The sequence below is a fragment of the Pteropus vampyrus genome, unplaced genomic scaffold, assembly GCF_000151845.1.
Source record: "Pteropus vampyrus isolate Shadow unplaced genomic scaffold, Pvam_2.0 Scaffold23, whole genome shotgun sequence".
Classification (NCBI taxonomy): Eukaryota; Metazoa; Chordata; class Mammalia; order Chiroptera; family Pteropodidae; genus Pteropus; species Pteropus vampyrus.
This window is the reverse complement of record NW_011888804.1, coordinates 9366225-9383760: the sequence shown is the minus strand read 5'-3', so window position 1 is coordinate 9383760 and position 17536 is coordinate 9366225. Positions and strand designations below refer to the sequence as shown.

The 17536-nt window shown below is 45.9% G+C and overlaps 1 protein-coding gene across 1 annotated transcript; it reads right to left on the bottom strand.

The window, feature by feature from the left end:
• Positions 1-1448: 1448 nt before the first annotated feature.
• Positions 1449-17253, bottom strand: MLEC (malectin). Its single transcript, XM_011355885.2, has 5 exons — positions 16855-17253; positions 11178-11356; positions 10420-10596; positions 10257-10314; positions 1449-9249 (listed from the first exon to the last, which is right to left on the bottom strand). Exons 1-5 carry the CDS (start codon positions 17078-17080, stop codon positions 9020-9022), a joined length of 870 nt encoding a protein of 289 aa, XP_011354187.1. The 5' UTR covers positions 17081-17253; the 3' UTR covers positions 1449-9019.
• Between the last annotated feature and the right edge of the window lie 283 nt (positions 17254-17536).

The window sequence follows — 17536 nt, the reverse complement described above, 5'->3', positions numbered from 1 at the left end:
CCTGGGAACATATCTATTTTTAACATTTTATTTTTTTCCCCTCCCTATGCAGTTATTAAAAAGAACGAGATCCACCTATATGTACTAGTATGGAGAGATCTCAAAGGCATTAAGTGGAGGAGAAAAAACAGAATCCCATTTGTTTAAAATAAAGGATATGAATATATAGATATGTATTGTAACTGCAAAGGAAGGGGTGTGGATATACACTAAAGTGTTAATCGTGGTTCCCTCTGGAGAAAAGAGTATTGGAAGGGACTAAAAGGGGATAGGTTCACTTAAGACATTCTTTAGAACTACTTCTGTACTATTTTATCGCAACGAGCTTATGATCATGGGACGCTTGTATACTTATATATATTAAAAAAAAAACTAGGATCTATTTCTGGAAGGCAGACACTAAGCCAAAGTAGCCTTATTTTCTCTTAAAATTAAAAGCAAACAAACTAGATCACTTTTTCTGTTAAAAATAAATAAGTAAATATTGCTGTATAAAGGACTTTGGAGCCTGTACTCTCTCTAATCACTACCTATGAATTGTGGTTAAAAGACTATGTCTTTAGGAGAATAGAAAACACAAAAAAGAATAGATACACATCCCTTTTTAAAAAGGAGTAGGAAAAATTAAGGCTGTAACCTCCATTCTGTTTAAGGTATGTCAAAAGGCTCTCATAAAAGTTTTTTGAAAAGTACATATACTAATACTAATAGAGATTTACTGCATTAAATGGTACATATACTAATACTAATAGAGATTTACTGCATTAAATGGTAATCTCGAGCTTTCCCTGGGCTAGACCCGGGAAGACTGGAGCAGAAAGGCTGGCCTCCCTTGTACCCCAGCTCCATGCTGAGTCTCTCTCCTTCAGCTGGTTGTTTCCCTCACCGTTAGATGTGTGACAGTGGCAGTCTCAGGGTAGCCAGGCAGTCTGCTTCAAATTAGGCCAGGGAGGTAGGGCCCAGACCTGGTGCCAAGATAAGCAAGAGGGCTTTTTCCGCCGAGACTTGGGTGTCCAGTCCTCCTTCTTCCTGCCTCCCTAAAGGTGTCGTGCATTGAATCAGTGAGTCTTGGCCGGGACTGTGGGCATGCCCTGTGGTCTGTGACAGAGCACTAATATAATTTCTCTAGTACCCAAGTCACTTCTTTCCCTGGCTGGGGGCTGTTTTTAAAAAGAATGAATTTATTTATAACTCACCTGTTTCCAAAAAAGAATTTCTGGCATATTCCAAAGTCATATAGCACAAGACTGGTGAGTGAAAATTCATGTAGCCTTGTCAAGGGCAGTACTTTCAAAATTTTAAATGCATATACTGTTTGATATGGTAATTCCTTAATAGAATGCTAAAGAAACACTTGGATATGTGCACAATAAATACATGTTTAAATATATAAATATATGTATATGCATACACACACACACACACACACACATGTAAAACAAAAAATAGACACCAAACTGTCACCTGTATTATTCTCTAGGGATTAGAGGAGTAGGAATGAGTTTTCACATTTTGCATCCATACAATTTTTTAAAATGTACTTATGCATTTCATATCACTGTCTTAAAAGGTTACTTTCTTTTTCAGAGAAAGATTATCATAAACCTCCATGTTAACCATCACCTTCATCAGTTATCTACATTCAAAAGTTTCCTTTTTAAGAAGAGTACATCATGACAGTAAGAGCAAAGGCTTTCCTTTACTAGGGATGATGACAAATGTATTCAAATGTATTAACCCCTTTGCCTACAATTCCACATCCAGGAATTTAGCCTGTGGTGAGACAGGACCGAGTTCCAGTCTTCACTCTGTCACTTATCAGCTATGTCACTTTGGGCAGGTCGTTTATCCCTTCTAAGCCCGTCTCATTTATAAATCAAGCTAGTCACACATCTTTCCTAGGGTTATTATGAGGGGAGATGAAAAACAGCAACGAAAAGCACTATGACAGCATCTCATAAATGGTCGCTAAGGTAGTATACTTAAGTGGCCTCTTTCTCCAGGACCCCTCTGATGAGGACAGGCACACTGCGCAGGTAGAAGCCATGGAGTTAGAATGCAAAATGCAGTGGCTGAAAAAAAACACTCAAGTCAGAGCTGAGAGGAAATGAGCTGGGGACCAGACCTTGAAGAATCAACAGATAAATTCAAGTGGAAACAGTGAGGAAAACCAGGAGAGTGTGTCCTTGTACAAGGCCCAAGCCAAAAAGCAAATGGGGTTATTTTTAACTAACATAAGAGGCTAACAGCAAACAGAACTCATTCAACTCTTGGGCCAGAGCGTTGCAGTGAGGTGTCTACCATCTCAGGTTGCCAGAGCGCAGAGGCCAGCCTGCTCCATACCCTCCCCGCTCTACCTCCTTTCTGCTTTGACCCCTCCTCACTGCTAAAGCAGCAAGATTTCCAGTAAACGTTGGAAAAACTCATCTCTCTTCCTCTATGGGGGATGAAGGAGGGTGGGGTACCAAGTATGCAGTAAGGTCCGACACATTGGCTCCAGCCAACCGGGAGCCTGATTTCCTTAGCGAGATTAATATCTGGACCCAAGGAGTGGTTTAACCCAACCCCCGGCACTTGGCACAAGATCTTCTGTCAGACAATTTCCCTGCCTGCAACTCCCTAGAGCAGGGCTTCTTCAGGTCTCTTCCCCATTTGGCAGCTCATGCAATGCTACTTGAAATAGTAACAGCTAAATCTGAATTAGTAAAGAACTCCAGTAATGGGTGGTCTCAAACTAAGAAAAGAGGCTCTGTGGGCCTCCTGGCTTATTTGGGCCCTGGGAACCAACTCCATCAACACTGGCCTCATTCTTAGAGCTGAGCGCTGAATTCTGCCCTTCAAGGGGTAACTGAGGGAGGTAGGCCAAATTCTCCCTCTCGCTCCCCAAACCAGCAGCCTCCATCCTGCTTGGAGGAATGCAGCAGGTAGGCTCTGGAGTCATGTCACAGAGCATTTTAGGGAAATGGAAGGCAATAGAGAATAATGATTAAGAGCAAGAATCCTCATATAAACTTCCAGCTTTGCCTGCCTTTCGCTAGCTGTGTAGCCCTGGGCAAGTCACTTTACCTCTTAAAAGCTAATACCAACTGGTTTGCTTAAGATTAAACAGAGATAACATCTGTAAAAGTGCCCGGCACTGTGCCTACACATTTCGAAGATTCAATAAAGAATATCTGTAATGTTCTTATAGCCTTAGAAAGAACATGGGCTCTGCAGGCATAGACTGGGTTTGAGTCCTGGCTTGACCATTTACTGACTTCGATAAATTACCGAAGCCTTTTGAGTTTCCTCAGTGGTAAAACGTGGCAGATAAGTTACAGGGGAAAAAAAAAATCCTTCCTGCTCTTTCTGCCTCTTCCCAATGTATACTCAGCAATGACAACATACCAGAAAAGGAGAAAGTAGAGAAAATTGTCCAATGGCTTAGTCTGTCCACGGGCTACGGTGGAAGCTGAGGGAAAGATGAGAAGAGAGGCAGCTACAGGCTCGTTGTGTTTGGGAGTTAGACAGTCATGGCCTGGTGTTCCAGTGAAAGTAGAAACAAAACAAAACAACTGTTTGTTTTTCCTTGAATGTGCTGCTGGTTGAACTGGCCAGGCAGGGTTTTGCAGAACTTCATTCCCTTAACCAAACATCCCGCCAAAAAGAAAAGAGACACAGGACTAAATGGACACAATCTCCTAGACCGGTCACAGGAGCACCCTATGCAGATAAGTGAACCCCTAGGTCTCCCTTTTCACACCCCATCACTTCATCCTTTTGCAATCAAGTTCAGATTCAATCCCAACACAGAGTGTCACTGCAAATTGTTTATTAAAACACAAAGCAATGGACAGTGAAAAACATCCTGATTTTTTTTTTTTGGTGGGAATAGGGTGGGGCATGGAAGGGGTAAGGACAGGTGGAGACAGCCCGGAAAAGAAGGCAGCTCTATCCACCCCTACTGGCTTTCCCGGGCCAGCCAGGTTCAAAGCTCCTCAATCACATCTCACTGTGCCACTGTAAAAGTGTGTTACAGCTAGAGAGAGTTGGTTTCACTTCCGCAAGGAGAGGATGGAAATCTAAAGTAGGAGCTACAACGGGCTACGAAGAACTTGACACTATTCTCTAGTACCTAGTACAGAACAGAGCCGCCAGGCCCAATCTAGAGTAGCAGTGTTGGCTCCCTGACAAGCCAGGTTAATGGTTGGAGAGGCTGCCCTGAGCTCAGAATGGGCAGCTGGTCCTAGCGTGGGAGAACTTAGCGGAGGAAACTAACCCAGGGTCAAATTTCTTTTCATTCCCTGGATCATGACACACCAGGGAAGAGAGGAGTCAAGAATGTCTCATTCCTGGTTTTACCGTACCGTCTCTCCCTGCCAATTCTCCCCTCCCACCTGGCAGCTCGGCTCTCCTTTCCCGACAGTTGTCCTTTGAAAGGACGGAAAGCACACTTCAGTTTGTTGTTGTTTTTTCTCGTACTGAAGTAAAGCACTGAAGCTCAAAATAGAGGTGAGAATGGAGTTTTGCTTTGCCTGGTGCTGTGTGCCCCCCGTATCTCACAAGACTGCCTGGATGCGAGAGGTGCCAAGGCCCTCTCTGCCAACTAACAGGCACTACTTGTTTCCCTGGCTGCCAGCACGATCCTGGCTCCTTGCTTTTATACTCCTGGGGGGGAACCCGTCCCAAGAGATCTATCCTGCTCTTTTCCTGCCACCCCAGCCAGCCCCCAAGTCATCTGTTCTTATCAAAATGCTTTGGCACCCTAAAGCGGGCTAGCCAAAAGGCAGCTGGGGGAGGCCAAACAAATCGGCAGCAAGCCACCTGTGTACAAAGAAGAGACTTGCCCTCACTGGGCAGCTGACCCATTGGTGCCAATCTAGTCTTGTAGCAAAATGAAGAAATCTAGCCCTCTCGCCCCGGGAGCGGTCTCAATACCGACAGAGTCCTAACTCAGGCTGAAACAGAACAATTACTCTGAGCCCTCGGAAGCTTGAACATTAAGGCTTCTTTGCAATTTTCTTGGAGCTCTTTGATCTCTAAATTATATCTTTCCATAGAAGAGAAGCAGATTTCTTCTAAGATTTCTGCACAGATCCGTGGTGTTTCTGGTTCTGCTTCTGCACTGTCACTTAGCCTTATCCCAGGCTTCTTTCCCTCAGGGCCACAGCAGGACGAGGCCCAAAGCATATCTCCCCCTTTTTTTTAAACAGGGGAACCTATTAAGTCTCTCACTTTGGAAAGCTCATCTGCTCTCCTGGGTCCTTTTGGAGAGGCCTGGAGGACAATATTACATGTTGCCACTTGATGCCATTAAGGCTCCTCAAGGCAAGAAGACACTTGAATTAGGTCAGAGCCGGCCAGCAAAGGGGAGGGGGAAGAAGGGATGGGGAAGCAGCCCCATGGCAGGGACTGAAAGACCCATGCCCGGACCTGAATTTAGAGGGAATGCCCACCCTGGCTCAGAGCAGGAGAGGAAAAGGCACTGTGCTGACCGGGGTGGGTCCTTCCCCAAACCCCAGGGAGGGTAGAGAACCTGCTGATTCTTTCCCTGGGCTTCCCAGGGTGAGCCGATTTCTAAGGAAAGTAATATAAGTGCTAGGAAAGGAAAAATACTGCTGCTGTTTTTTGACGTTCAACTGAGATTCTAGAAGCTACGGCCAGGCTTTCCTAGGAGAAGGTAGATGAAGGATAAGAAGGAAGAGAAATTCCTTAAAACAGAAGCTTCTCCAAAAGTATAAAGAAGTCAAATCACAATTCTGAAACTGGATTAAACAGTTCCCAGGCACAGAAAAGGGAAAGTAAACTTAACTCAAACTTTACCCCGCTTTTTTTAAAGTGACCTCTCATGTGATCCCCAATTTCAGGCAAGTATTTCCTAGGCAAACAATGGGAACAAGAGAATAAGATCACACTCTCAAACCAACGGGTGGCCCTGCAGGTCATGTGGTCCTCCTGGGGAGTCTAACACCACTGACACTTGAAGATGACCATCTTTCAAGTCACCACAACTCAAGGTATCCACCGAGCAGCTTCTCCTCAATAACGGAGATTCTTCAGAAAAATGAATCTGGTTCAGGGGACATAGGTCCCACAAATTATTTCCTGGCACAATGATTCAGTCAGCATGAGTGGAGTCTAAAAATGTCCCATTAGAGGCTGGCTGGCTACACTGCAGCCTCTCTGCCCATCTGCAGCAGACATCATGGCATGGCCCACCCAGAAAGAAGTTTCACCTTGGCCTTCTGCTCTTGGCTTTGGCCAGCTGGGCTCAGGGGAATCTAAAAAACCTAGGACAGAGCATAGATCCAGTAGAAGAGCCCAGATGTCTCCTTCTCCACCCCTAGCTAGCATCACTCATCACCTCCCCAAGCCCAGTCAGACTCCCTACAGTGCAGCCTCTCAGTCCTAGCACTAGCTCAAAATACAGGCATGGGAACAAACAGTGCAAAAAGCAAAAGATGAACTACAGAGTAATTCTTGACACACACAATACGAAAATTAAAATAAAGAGTGCCCCATCCCACCCCTTTAAACTAAACTTCACGTACCTATATCATCTTGGCGGAGCCAAAAAAAAAGCTTTCAAGTTCAGCATCATGAGCCAGCTGTGACCAGCCCTGGGCAGCTCTTAGCTGGGTGGGCTTGGCTCCAGGGGCCTCTACCCCAGCCCCCACCATACTTCTTCCTGTTTCCTTATTTCCCCTTTAGCTTTTGTGAGCCATAGAAAGATGTTCCTTCCTTTGAGACACAACCAAAGAGGAAAGTGCCCGTTCCTACCCCTGAGCTCAGGGGAAAAGGGTGGGCTTGGAAACAGAGGCAGAAGCAAAGCTGCTTGGCTTACAGTACCATTAGGAAATGGCCCAAGGAGCCAGAGTTTCCTTCTGAGACTCTGAGTCACTGAAGGGATGGGTTGAGGTGAGGAGGCGGGGACCCCTCCTTCCCCAGAGAGACCCAGGCAAACTAACAAACAAGGCAGAATGGAGGCGGCAAGTTTTCCTTCCTCGTCTTGTCAATTGTACTACTGGCAGTGGCCTACGGCTTTGGGGGTTGTGATGGAATGGGGACTGAAGCCACTGTTAGAAGTCCAATTAACAGTCAGGATGTCCACTGCCCCAGGCAGGTGGTCCCAGAATCAAGGATACAGGATATCATCCTTTAAAGCAGGGAGCTTTGTGAAACACTCCAAAAAGTGTTCCTCTGATTACAGCCTCAGGCCACAGCCGTTCAGCTGCCTGACTCAATATCCTAATACTGAGGCCTAAGTCACAGCAAAAATAAAGGGCTACAACTCTCATAGGATGAAATGCTGGCCTGTAGTAACTCATTAAGAGCCAAAATCCAGAACATGAGCCCAAGGCTACTTAATTTGTCATAATGAGCAGTCCGAATACATGGAGCTCTTTAAAAACATATCCAAAAGACAAACTCAAAATTAAACATACTCTGATAAAATGGGCCTTGCCTGAGATTCTATCCTGCTCCAGCCTTCAAGCAGAAGCTAATCCTGCTGCCTTCCATCCACAAAATTCCTAGTAGCTGGGAAAAGAATGACAGTGATGAGAAAGGAGGGAAATAAGGAAGCTTAATTTCCTGCAGAAATGTTTCCAGGGAATTCAAGACAGACACTTAGATGCTAAGGTTGGCTTCAGAGCTGCCAGGACTATAGCTGACAGGAAATCTTTCAGCCCTGTCACACCAAGAACCTGACTGCTACTTGGACGGGAAAACGAAAGGTCAGAGGGGCATACTATTAAGATCAATGAGCAGCGTCACTGGGCCAGATACAGACAATCAGTCTAGTTCCTTGGACAACTCTAGGCATAACCCCAAACTGGTTGAACCATGACAGACAAGGACATAAGAATGAACATCAGATACTAGATACTCTAAACAGTGGTCAGTCACTTAGTGGGGCTCAAGTCTCTGAGGTTGTTCTTAAGTTATGCTAACAAAAGCCTTTTCTAATCCAAAGACCAGAAGAGACTCTTAAGATCAAGTGTTCTGTTGCTGCGAGCTGGAAAGCATCCCTGACCCCTGGCAGCAAGACCCTACAAAGGGGCCAGTACAAGAACTGCTGGGTCCTCCTGGCTGCCAGCTCAGAGATCCAGGGAGGGAGGTACCTTCAAGGTGAGGTGGTAGACATTAAGACATTCAAGCAGAAGGAACCCCAAGTCCTCATGTGTTCTTCCCTTCTTGGCAATAATTTAGTAGGATGGTTGAGCGAAGAGATTTCAAATGAGCCACATTAAGACAGACAGACAGACAGACAGGGAAAGAGAGAGAGGAAATCAAGTCCCCAACAGGCACTGAAATCAAAATGATTTGTTGTGGTAACAAGTCAGAGGCAATTTGAGGACCTGACATAAACTAATCGTCCTGGATACCAGAGAGTCCTCAAACTGGCACATGTCAGGGAGACAAGCAATGACAAAGCTCAAACACTTAAGGTGAAACCATCATTGGACTAAAACCAGAAAGGCTTCCAAGTAAGGAAGTATCTAATTTTCATTCTTTTTTAAAATCCCCCTTCCATTTTCATCTTTATCACACAGATTATACACCTTCACAGACACACAAACCACAGACATCCCAGGACATCTGGAAACACATCTGGATATAACTTCAGAACATACCCAACTCCCAGTACTGGTCTTCTCAGGTAATAAGATGACATTTCCTTGCTGTTAATTGCTAACCTAAAAAAAGGCATCTGCTCCAACTTCCGAGTCCTTTCTAGTAGGTATACAGACGAGGATCCTTAAACAGGTAGGACCCAGTTTACCCTAAGTACCCTAGAGAGGAAAGAGATGGCTGGGGGCCAGCCACAAAGAGAGGACTAGGACTGAAGCGGGTCTGGAACCAGGTGGTGGACAAGGGCTGCTCTCTACTCACTCTGCCTCTTTTTATCTCCTTTAATTTTGTGTGTGTGTGTGTGTGTGTGTGTGTGTGTTAATCACCATGAAAAATACAGAAACCAAACCAACACGTTTGGTTTCTTTCCCACACCCTCCACCCTGTTCAGGATGGTAATTTGTCCTCACAACCGGCAGAGGCAGAAGAGGGTTGGAATGAAGACTCCGAAGGCCACCAGGATGGGGAACATGAGGCTGCTGTTGTCCGAGGCATAGGGGTTGGGTGTGCGGGGGCCTGACTGCACCCGGTTCTTATTGGTCTGTCTTTTGAGATTAGACCCTTCATCGTATTCTTCTTCTTCTTCTTCCTCTTCTTTCTTCTCCAATCCTGGATGAGGCTGCAGCTTTGGTACATCTGACACAAGGAAGAGGACACCTTTTAAGTAAGACCCCCAAGCATTTAAGTGAGATCCTTAAGAGCAGGAAATGAGCCACAATAAAGAGAGGCTATGATCTAACTGGGGTCAATGACCCAACACCCAAAACTTAACCTTTTCAAGTCCCTCCTCCCCCCTTCCATAATCCGTCCTTCCCCTTTGATTCACAAAGCTGCTGAGGAAAAGCTGATCCAGAGTTCTGGGTTCTCAGCACACACTACCCTCCCCTCTGCTCTGCCTCTTCCTTAGGGACTCGAGCTACGAATCTATTTGGTGTCAAGACAGCCTCCTGGATGTCATCATATCAGCAAGTGGGGGACCTCAAGACAATAGGATGAGATTCTCAGTGTATTCAGGATGAATTGGGAAAAGGCAGAGGTGGTATGGGGGAGAAAAGTCACTAAGACACAAGCTTTCTCTACAAAAATCAGCCTGGGAAGCCGGCAGCTGGGATAATCTCAACCTTGAGAAAGAGACATACCCTGAGGCTGGATCATAAGCACAAGGAGACATTAATAAATGAACTTTTGTCCAGAGTAGTCTGGCAATGCTGGAATCTCTCAGAGCATACCGAAACACTAAAGAATTCCTCCTTTTGCCCTTTTCCTTTTTTGCCCTCAGGAAATAAATGTCAAAGAAAACAGAAAAAGTACAAGTTTTAGGCAATTCCAAATGACAGAAAGGGTCAGGGCACACCAATAGGTACCATTATTAATCACAATTTACAATGAATTTCAAGGAATTTGTCCAAAACCAAACAGCTGATTAAACAGCAGTAGCAAGATTTAAAAACAGTGCTCCAAAGCTTAGAGCTAGCACCACCCCACATCACATTCATCCCCAGACATCTGACTCTGGATTCACCACAATATGGCTTTAAGTAACAGTAGTTTTCTAAATAGTGAACAGCTAAAGTATCCCCCAAGGGTTTGTTCAACCACATTCTCCAGCCCAAGTCAAAAAGCAGATCAAAAACACAACTTACCATCCACTGTCCCAGCCATGATGTAGAGTGCACATACTTTGGGATTGTCATAGTAACCCTAGGGAATGAGAAACAGTGGTGAGCCCGGCGCAGCAGCAGATAATTCCCCCGCACCATTCTTGTGAGCTCTTCCTTGGTGAGGAGGGCAGAGGAGGAGCGTTACCTTGACGAACTCAATGTAGAGTTTCCCTGTGAAGGTGGACACCTCCCCTAGGACGCTCAGCTTCCCCTTTCTGATGCTCATAGGGATGATTTCATCATGAGCTGTGCTGTGCCCAACTCGATCAAAGATATCCAAGTCCTTCACCACCACGTGGCCATTCAATCGCACATCAAATACCTTCGAAGATGAAAAAAGAAGACCGTGTCAAAACCATCAGCTTCACACTCCTTCAGCAGGTGGAAATTATACACCTGCCTGGGCTTCAAGTTCAAAAATAATTTAAGAAATAACAGGGCTGGATATATTCTGGGGTGGCTAGCGTCTTTTATCTGAGCCGAACCAAAGCCACGTTCTTCACTGTCAAGGAGGCCTCTAACTGGCCTTAGGAAACAAAGAAAACAAACAAAAAACTCAACATGGGAAGGAAATTCACAGAAAGGACACAAAAAGAACAAGGTTAAAAACAAGAAGGTGCTGACAAGCAAGTAGGGAGAGATAACCAGGAGGGCCTTAACAGAATCAGTGAGTTGCCAAGAACTAGGATTCTGGTATAACCCTCTGTCACCAATCCCATGGCAAGTGCAGCCTCATGGGCAATAGGACATAAATTCCCTAGGGGCAAAAGGAATCTAGCTTTTCCTCAAAGCTCATCTGTTCCTCCCTTCCGGGTAGGTTTGTATACTCTCTGGCCCAGAGCAGAGGACTATCCAAGAGTGGCAATGTTCCACTGGTCAAGCGGCAGCCTGATCCGGCCTCACCTTCTGCTGGGACTGTGCAAAGTAGACCTCGGCAAATTTCAACACCAACACATAGTCTCCCTCATCTTTGATGGGCACTTCGTAGCCAAAGGTCTCCTCATTGTACCGCTCTGTTTGATATAGGATCTGGTCCTCAGGGTTGGAACGCAGGATTGGCAGTTTCATGCCATAGTCAGAGGCTGGGGACAAAAGACAAAGAGAAACCACATCAGAGGCAAAACATAAAAGACCACCAGAGACCCTAGAATCGCCAGAGGCATTTCCAGCACAATACTAATAACCCTCCCAGTGAAAGGGGCCACCCCCTCTGCACCTGGCTCCAAACAGACCAGACACAAAGGCAAGAATCACACAGCCATTACCAAGTCAGAGTAAAACGAGAGAAAGTAAACGCTAATCACCAACAGCTCCTATAACCCTCTTGGCGGAACTTTTTAAAATGTTAAAATGACTTTTCCTCAACTGTACGGAGAGTTATAAGAAAAGAACGAGTCTAACTCCTTATTAGAACAAAGCACTATGCTACAGCTGCCTGGTTCCCTGCAAGGGAAAGCTTCAGAGAGACCTCATAAAACAAGGGGGATGGCCAGGAACTCTACGAGACGATTAAGTTCAAAAGAATATTTTCTCATTCAGCAAAGCTCAGAGTCTAAAAAACAGGATATCTGTTAGGAAAGTCATTCTTCATTGTCTTTACCACAAATAAGATTAACAGCTTTAGTTGCTTTTTATAATTTCATTCAAAAAGTTCCAAGGCTGGTAAAAAGAAACATGCTCATAAAAATAAGGGTGTGATGCTCTCTAATTTCCTTTGGGTCCAAGGACCTTACTTCTCACAGACACGCAAAACTCAGTGCAACCTGCTCCCTTGAATACTCCCTCAGTTAAACCAAAAGAAGAAAAAAAGTTCCTACTGTATTTTCCCCACACCTAACACTGTCCCTGGCATGTTAAGCAGGACCTCAATATGACTTATTGAATGAACAAATGGCAACAAAGTAGGTGTCTATAAAGCAGGGAAGCCATGCTCTTCTCTCCACAGGGCTAGAGCCACCCTAGCAAGGAAAGAAAATCTGCCAAGAGTCCTATTGGCACCTCTGGCTTAAGATGCCCAAGTCCTGAGGGAGCCAGCTTTCCCATCTCAGACTGACAAGGAATACAGCAGGGTAAAAGTAAAGATACTTGTGCTGGGTCTTTATCAGAATAGCTGAAAATCTCTACTGCTCCCACCCCTCCCCCAGTCTTGGTAAGAGACAAGACAGTGTATGTTTTTCTTCCCCAACATAACTAACAAAACTGGGGTCTTTCCTCAAATATAAGATACCACATTCTAGCTGCAGAGATGAAGAGTTATGCTTCCTCCTTCAGAGAGTAGCCTGATTCCTTTATCCTGAAAACACAAAGAGGCTTCCCAGTACTCCGTAAATCTACTTTGCAAACAGTGATCTTGGTACACAGGCGTAGTCTCTCCTCCAGCCTGGAATTAAGATTTCAAGATTTCCCACACAGTGACCTAGAAGACATTTGGCACCTAGATCCTTTGGGAGATGTCTAAGAGTGGCCATCCCTGGAGCTTTAACTTCTGAATCATCAAAACACCAAGGGAAAGGATCTTGTATCTCCAAGGGAGATTAAAGAGTAACAGTGGCTAAGGTCAAGCCCTAAAAAAAATAAACATAACTGTTAACAGTTCCTGTAAGTGAAAAGTAGAGGAGATCAGATGGACTGATGAGACAATGCAACAAGAAACTCACTGCACTTTTGTCTTCAGACTTTTTTCTTCCTATTTCTCCTCAAGAAATCAAAGAAGGGGAGCTGGGCAGCAAACACTACAAAGGATGTACTGCTAACATGCCCCAGCTCTTTCCCAGGCTCAAACCATTACACTGGGCATAAACCCATGAAAATTAAAAGACTGCTATTTTTCTTCCAACTGAGTTCTAAGAATTTCCTTCTTCCATGAGGGCTGTGATCCTTACAAATTTGGAACATTAACTAGATTTGCTTTTTAGATACACGCAAAAAAAATTGTGCATGTGTAGGGAATCTTTTTTTTTTTTTCTTGCCAAGTGGAAAATGTGAGAAACTGACAGTAATGTAATCTCTGGCAGTCTCAGTCCCGCAACTAAGAACATTCAGCCACGTGAACAAAAAGTACTTAACAACCTCAGGATTACCTTTAAATATTTGCCTTTAAAGCCCCAGTGGCTTTCCCAAGAATTTACCACATGCAAAGTTGAATTTGCCCAAGTCCCAAGATATACAGCCGCATAAAGAATTTTCTCTTCCCTCCTTTGCCTTTATATATATTCACAGCTAATCAGACTTCTCTAAAATACAGTGAAGTGTACACAGCACAGTGCTGAAGTTGGCACAATATAGCTCAGACAGTTAAGTCAGAAAGGAAGGGGGCCAAAGGGCCTACATTATGTCTACCACTACTTAGTCCTAGAAAATGAAATAGCCAGGCTACTTGAAAAATTCAGCCCAAGTTTTAGAGTAAGACAGGTGTGGAAATGAATCTTGGTTCTGCTACCTACTGTGTGACTCAAAACAAGTTATTCTCTCTAGGTGTTTTCTCACCTGTAAAATGGGGATATTGCTTACCTAAAGTCTCTGTGAACTTCTGCTACTTGACGGGCTTGCAAATGAAGCCTGCATCTTAGGTGACAGCATAGGTGACAATACTGGAACAGAATTCTAAACAAATTCTGTGGCCCTAAGCAAATCAGAGGCATCCTATCTTTCAAACTCATCTCATCAAGGCCAAATCCTTCCTCAGCTAAAAGGATGGCTGCCCCAAAAGGGTCTTCCTTAGGCCTATGGAATTAGTAACCTGATAGGCTCAGGCCTCTAGTCAGCTTTTTTCCCCTCCAGAGCCATGTTCTGCCTTACTTTTAATTCCCTGTAAAAGGTCATCAAGCAAAGAAAAAGACAGAGACACTTTAACCTGGCAGGAGAGTTTTCAGATCCATGTCACTAATTTCTAAAGCATAAGTTTTATTAAGAAGGAAAATAAGACTCAGAGAGGTAAAGCGAATTCTTCAAGGTAATACAAATGAATAGCAGGTATCTTTCTATGAAAAAGAAATAGCGTCTCCTAAAATCAAGCCCTCAGGCCAAATAACCATGTCTTTTCCTCTTCAGAGTAAAGAGGAACCCAGAATGAGCAAGTTAAAAAGAACCTGGAATGTGCAGCATGCCAAAATCCCAAATTGAGCACTTCTGAATCACTTTCTGTAATGGTACTTCCATCTGTTGAAGCACACAGGTTGAAAAAGCCTTTCCCAGGTTGTCAATATCTCCTATTAACACTAACTATCCTCAAGACAGATATGAAATTATATAAACATTACAAAATGCCTTTGAAAGCAAAAGCCACTAGGTGCCCTGGGCCACTCACAGTTACACAAATGCTGGACTACAAAAACACTAAAAAGAAACATGCGAGTTCAAAAGGCCAAACCCTTATCTGGATTAATGTAGCAAGAAATACCTGAATTCATTCAACATAAAATGAACTTTCTTCATCTTGCTGGAAACAGTACCACAGCACATGGGGAAAGATATAAGACATACAGCTCCTTCTGAAATCAGTGTGAATAGCTACATGAGGCAAGGGTCTCCAACTAGTTGGCACACCCTTATCCAAACAGTGTCAGAGCAGTGTGAACAGCTGCACTTCCTTGGGTGGTGCCACTCCTTAGCACAGAAGAAACCAGAGACCTAGACCTGACTCCTGAGAGTGGAAGCTTAATCACATCTCAGCCCCAGACCTAATGCCAGCAAAATGCTACTCTCAGGCACCCAAAAGTACAAAGTTGCAATAGGTTGGTCCAAGCTGCAGGAAAACAACCATCTTCAACTCTTTATCCATGCCTTAATTCTACTACAATTCCAAACCAAACTGACAGAGTGAGCGTCCCAAAGGCCAAGGTCGAGATAGGACTCCACTGCACATAAGCTTTGGTAGGTCTCATGAAATTCTACTTGCTACAATAAACTCTGACTGGCGACCACACCAAAACACGACCACACTAAAACACAAAAAAAACGCCACCTGCACCAGCATATTTAAACAAGGATTTCTGAATAAGAGGAGTAGCTAGAGACTAAACCTGTGTGGTCTTAACTGCCTTCTCTGCACAATGGAACTAAAAGGATAATGCAACCTATGTAAAGCCTGGTATCTGTTAAGTGAAAGGAACCATCTGCACAGTCCTCACCACAGCCATCTCAAGAGGCAAAGTCCACAAACGGTCTCTAGTTTCCTCTCTAGGCTCCTTCTGCACTGCCCACACCCAGGAAGAAAAAGGAAGGGTCCAGGATGGAGACAGCAATGCCTCCTGCTATGAAGTCTGGCTTTGGGGCTTTTAAAGCTGCTGAAGACTAGGGCTCTGACTCGGCTGAACCCAGGCTAGCTTCTGAGACTTACATGCCAGGGCTAAATAAATTCCAAGACAAACATAGAACTTCAGAAAGCCCTGTGTCCCAAGACTCTCACACGTATGGAAGTCATAAACTCCCTCAAATAACAAACTCCAGGACACTGCAATTAACTTCGAAGATCTAAGTTAAACTCTTTAGTGAAGGCAAGAGCCAAATCTGGGCATTGTGGAAAGAGTGCGAGAAAGTCTCTCTCCTAGTTTTCTGGAGATGGCGTGTTGCCAATTTGGCAGCCTCTGAACTTAGCATACAGCATAAATCTTCTTCCAACACGTGAAGCAAAGAACTTCTTCTTAAACCTGGTTTCCAATCCTACTTACAGAAGAAAGAGTCTAGAGGAGATTTCCCAAAGAGTGGTCTGGGGATGAAACCTGGTACAGAAACCTGGGTTTAATTTCCTAGGTCTGGGGTTTGCATTTTTAACCAGTTCCACTGGCAAGTCTCCCACTAACTTGGAGAACTGTGCAGTTCTGTGAAAACCACTCCACTGTTGCTCAGTCAGTTCAGTCAAAAGCATTTTTCCCATAAGCTGGAATCATACCTCTCTGGACCACTTAGGGTAGGTTCTACACACGGAATATTCAGAATTTACACTGGCTGACCCAGCAGACACACCATCAGCCTCCAGCACAGGATGGCTTCAATATAACCACCCTCTGGGGGCGGCCTGCAGCTTTTACTTTTAAGCATATATATTCGTCGCTCCAAAGGGGGGCGAGAGAGGAGGCTGCAATCAAACTTTCCTGGCCCATCCTCTTCGAAGATTCCTTTCTATTCTGGCTAAGAATCAAGACCCACTCCTGCAAAAGGAGTAAGGAAAGCAGCCGATGTCTGGGTCGGCAGGAATCTACCAGGAACTGACTTGATCGGAGAGAAGAACCACCCGGGCCAGGGACACGGATAACCTACAACCGTGAGGCTTCGAGGTGACAACAGGCCGCCCTCGTCTTTACTTTTTTCCCCAGCTCAAGTAGACGCTATGGGTTAAGAAAATGCAGGACGCGAGGTCCAAATATAACTTCTCGCCAACTCTCTGCCTCAATGGTTCTTGGTAGCTTCCAGTCAGTGCCAGGCTCTGAGGTGTGACCGGGTCCCTGAGGAAACTGCGGAAAGAAACTTCGCTCCAGAGACGTGGCCCCAGGGTCAAGGCAGGCTAAGGGCCCGCAGCCTTTGGCCGGCGGCGCCCGGCGCGGCAGGCCTGGGATCCCGCGGCTCCGTGAGGGTCTCTCACCTCGGCCCACCCGGCCTTCCAAAGGGTCCTTGCGGAAGTGAATCCCGTGCACGTCCACATGCGCCTCGCCGCCCGCGTTGACCGCCCAAATAACGCTGTCCGACAGCCCAGCCCCCGCCGTGCCGACCACGCCGAGCCCCGGCCCCCGGAGCGCCGACAGCAGCAGCAGCAGCAGCAGCCTCAGAAGCGCCACGGCGACTCCCTCAGCTGCCCGGGCCCCCAGCATGGCGGCCACTACAGCGGGGGCAGCCTCCGCCGACCCTCTTCCTCAGCCGGCCGCCAGGCCGCCCTGGACTCAGAGAAACAGCGCCACGGGCCGCTCTGCCTCAGCCGCCGGGGACATGTCGCTCTCAGGCCTCCTTCACAGCCACGGGTGCCGCCTCCCACCTCTGGAACAACCTACCCCGCCGCCCAGCCCCGGCCACGACGCTGCAGCCAATCAGCGTTCGTCCCTCATTAATACCCAATACCTTGCCGGGAGGTGCCTGCCCATTGGCTGCCAGGCTTGGGGGAGGGCGTGGCTACTGCCCGGCGCCGGCCCAACCATCAGGCACAAGAGGGAGCGCGCGGAGGTTGGGAGTTCGGTTGAAGTGGCGGTTCAATACGGAAGTGGCGGGGTGCAGTGCCCAGGCGGCCCCGGAATCCCTCAGCTGAATAGGAAAGGTGGCCTAAGGAGGAACGT

Coding starts and splice junctions, on each gene's coding strand:
- MLEC (XM_011355885.2), bottom strand. CDS start 17,080: ATGCTGGGGGCCCGGGCAGCTGAGGGAGTCGCCGTGGCGCTTCTGAGG. Junction 11,357..16,854: donor GGAAGGCCGGGTGGGCCGAG/GTGAGAGACCCT, acceptor TTTTGTCCCCAG/CCTCTGACTATGGCATGAAA. Junction 10,597..11,177: donor TTGCACAGTCCCAGCAGAAG/GTGAGGCCGGAT, acceptor TCATCTTCGAAG/GTATTTGATGTGCGATTGAA.